The following is a 2131-nucleotide window of genomic DNA, read 5'->3' on the forward strand; positions in this document are numbered from 1 at the left end:
GGCAGGGGTGTGAAATCGCTGGTTTTCGAGAGAGGCCTTGGGGACAAAACGTGCATTTTTGGGGCATTTATGCTCATGCGTGGAGGAGGAAGGAGTGTTCAGCTGGATGGGTGTCTGTCCGGCTGGTGGTACAATGTCCGTCTGTCCAGCTGGATATACAACTGTCCAGCTGTACATAGGCCTGTCCATTTGTCCATCTGAGCACTCACCTGTCCACGTGTCCAAAAGCTGGACACACTGGTGGGGATCCAGACAAACACATGGTCAGTTACATGTCCAGCTGGACAGATGGACATTTGTGCATCCAGCCAGAATGATGGGCACTTGTACATCCAGCCACACACACGGACACTGTACGTCCAGCCGGACACTGTACGTGCAGCCGGACAGACACCCATCCAGCTGGACACTTTCCTCCTCCACGCATGAGCATAAATGCCCCAAAAATGCAATGGACAGTGGGGTATGGGTTGGGGGTGTGAAATCGCGGGTTTTGGAGAGGGGCCTTGGGGGCAAAAAGTGCATTTTTGGGGCATTTATGCTCATGGGTGGAGGAGGAAAGTGTCCGGCTGGCATGAGCATGTACAACTGTCCAGATGGAAATACGTTTGTCCACTTGGATGTCCGTCTGTCCATGTCCCAGTGCTTTGGGTAGGTGAAGGGGATGGGCCTGGATGGACAGACAGGTCCAGGCCCAGCTGGGTGGACGGACACTGCGTGGACAGCTGGACATATGGACAGTTCATACCTGGCTGGACACACGAACAGTGTCCTCCAGCCCCCCCAGACCTTACAAAACCCCCCCAAAATGCCCTTTTTTGCCCCAAAGGCCCCACTCAGAAACCAGCAGGGTCGGACCCTGTCCCAGCTGCCCCGGTAATCCACGCGTCCGTCTGTCCGAGCCCCATCCGTGTCCGGGGTCTGTCCGTCGGTTCCGCCTCGCTCCCACCTCCCTGGGGGAAGGGAGCAAGTCCAAGGCCCCGCCCTGACCCCTCCAGTGGGAGCTGGGCGTCGCTGTTGGGTGTCCCTGGCCAGGCTCCCACCTGTCCTGGGGCACCAGCAGCACCTTTTTTGTCCCGTTTTTACCCCAAAACAGGCTCTGTTCTGCCTCCCGCCCTCAGCCCGCGGGTGCAAGGTGAGGGTCTGCCCTGGTTTTGGAGGCCACCCCCCAAATTCTGTCCTAAACCTCCTTTTTCACCACATCTGCTTGATTTTAACCCATTTACACCAGTCTTGATCAGGCTTCCCACTTGCATCTGGCAGGGATTTGGGTGGAAAAGCAGTGAAAAACATCGTGTCTGGCTCTTATTTTTTAAAGGCTGATGAGTATCAGTAATCCAGGGACAATTTTTGGTGGGTGGTGAGATTAAAGGTGGGGCAAACCCTGCAATTTTGGTTTTCACAAGTGTTTACACACAAGAGGGAAAATAAGAGAAATTGGGTTTAGTGATGAAATGACCAATTTTTTCTGGTTTTTAAAGGAGAGGTGGGTGACCCCTCCCTGGGAGCCCCCAAACCTCCCCTTCCCCGCTCCCCACCCCCAGCGCCGAGGGACGAGGTCGGGGCGCCGACGTGTTTTGTATTTTTTAATAAAGTAAAAAGTTCGTAAACCAAGGGACACACAAAACAAAACTGCGCTGAAAAAAAAAAATAAACCAAAAATAAACCAAAAAAAAAAAAAAAACCAACCAAGTTCCATAAATTAATTGTTAGGGGAGGCGAGGGGGGCCGGGGCAGAGTCTTTGTACAAGTGTATAACACTTCCACAGCTGATGAGACGAGGGGATGTTTAAATGAAGCGCACTTACAAATGAGTGACAATACAAAGTCTGAGTATGAAAATAAGATTTTTTTTCTCTGAAAACACATTTTTGGCACAGATTAAAAAAAAATGTATGTTGTGGGGATTTGATTTTTTTTTTTAAAGTCAGTATTATATATATTTATATATATTGTATATATATTTATATATACACACACCCACTGAGTTCTGCATATCCCACCAGGAAGGAAAAAAGCTCTCCCTTTTGTTTTGTTTTTTGTTTGTTTTGTATTTTCTTGTTTTTCAGTGTAAACTGTACATCCCAGATGAAGAGAAGACGGCTGCAGCAGGGGCAGGTGGAGGAAGAGG

General features: G+C 49.8%; 1 protein-coding gene across 1 annotated transcript in view; it reads left to right on the forward strand.

The window, feature by feature from the left end:
- Window positions 1-2074, forward strand: part of ZBTB17 (zinc finger and BTB domain containing 17) — an 18222-nt gene extending 16148 nt beyond the window's left edge. The window contains exons 16-17 of the mRNA XM_008632486.2: window positions 1097-1135; window positions 2070-2074. Of these exons, the coding sequence (XP_008630708.2) occupies window positions 1097-1135; window positions 2070-2074 (44 nt within the window). The remainder of the gene's footprint in view (window positions 1-1096; window positions 1136-2069) is intronic.
- The last annotated feature ends 57 nt before the right edge of the window (window positions 2075-2131 follow it).

Source organism: Corvus brachyrhynchos, unplaced genomic scaffold (genome assembly GCF_000691975.1).
Source record: "Corvus brachyrhynchos isolate BGI_N302 unplaced genomic scaffold, ASM69197v1 scaffold215, whole genome shotgun sequence".
In the NCBI taxonomy this organism is placed as follows: Eukaryota; Metazoa; Chordata; class Aves; order Passeriformes; family Corvidae; genus Corvus; species Corvus brachyrhynchos.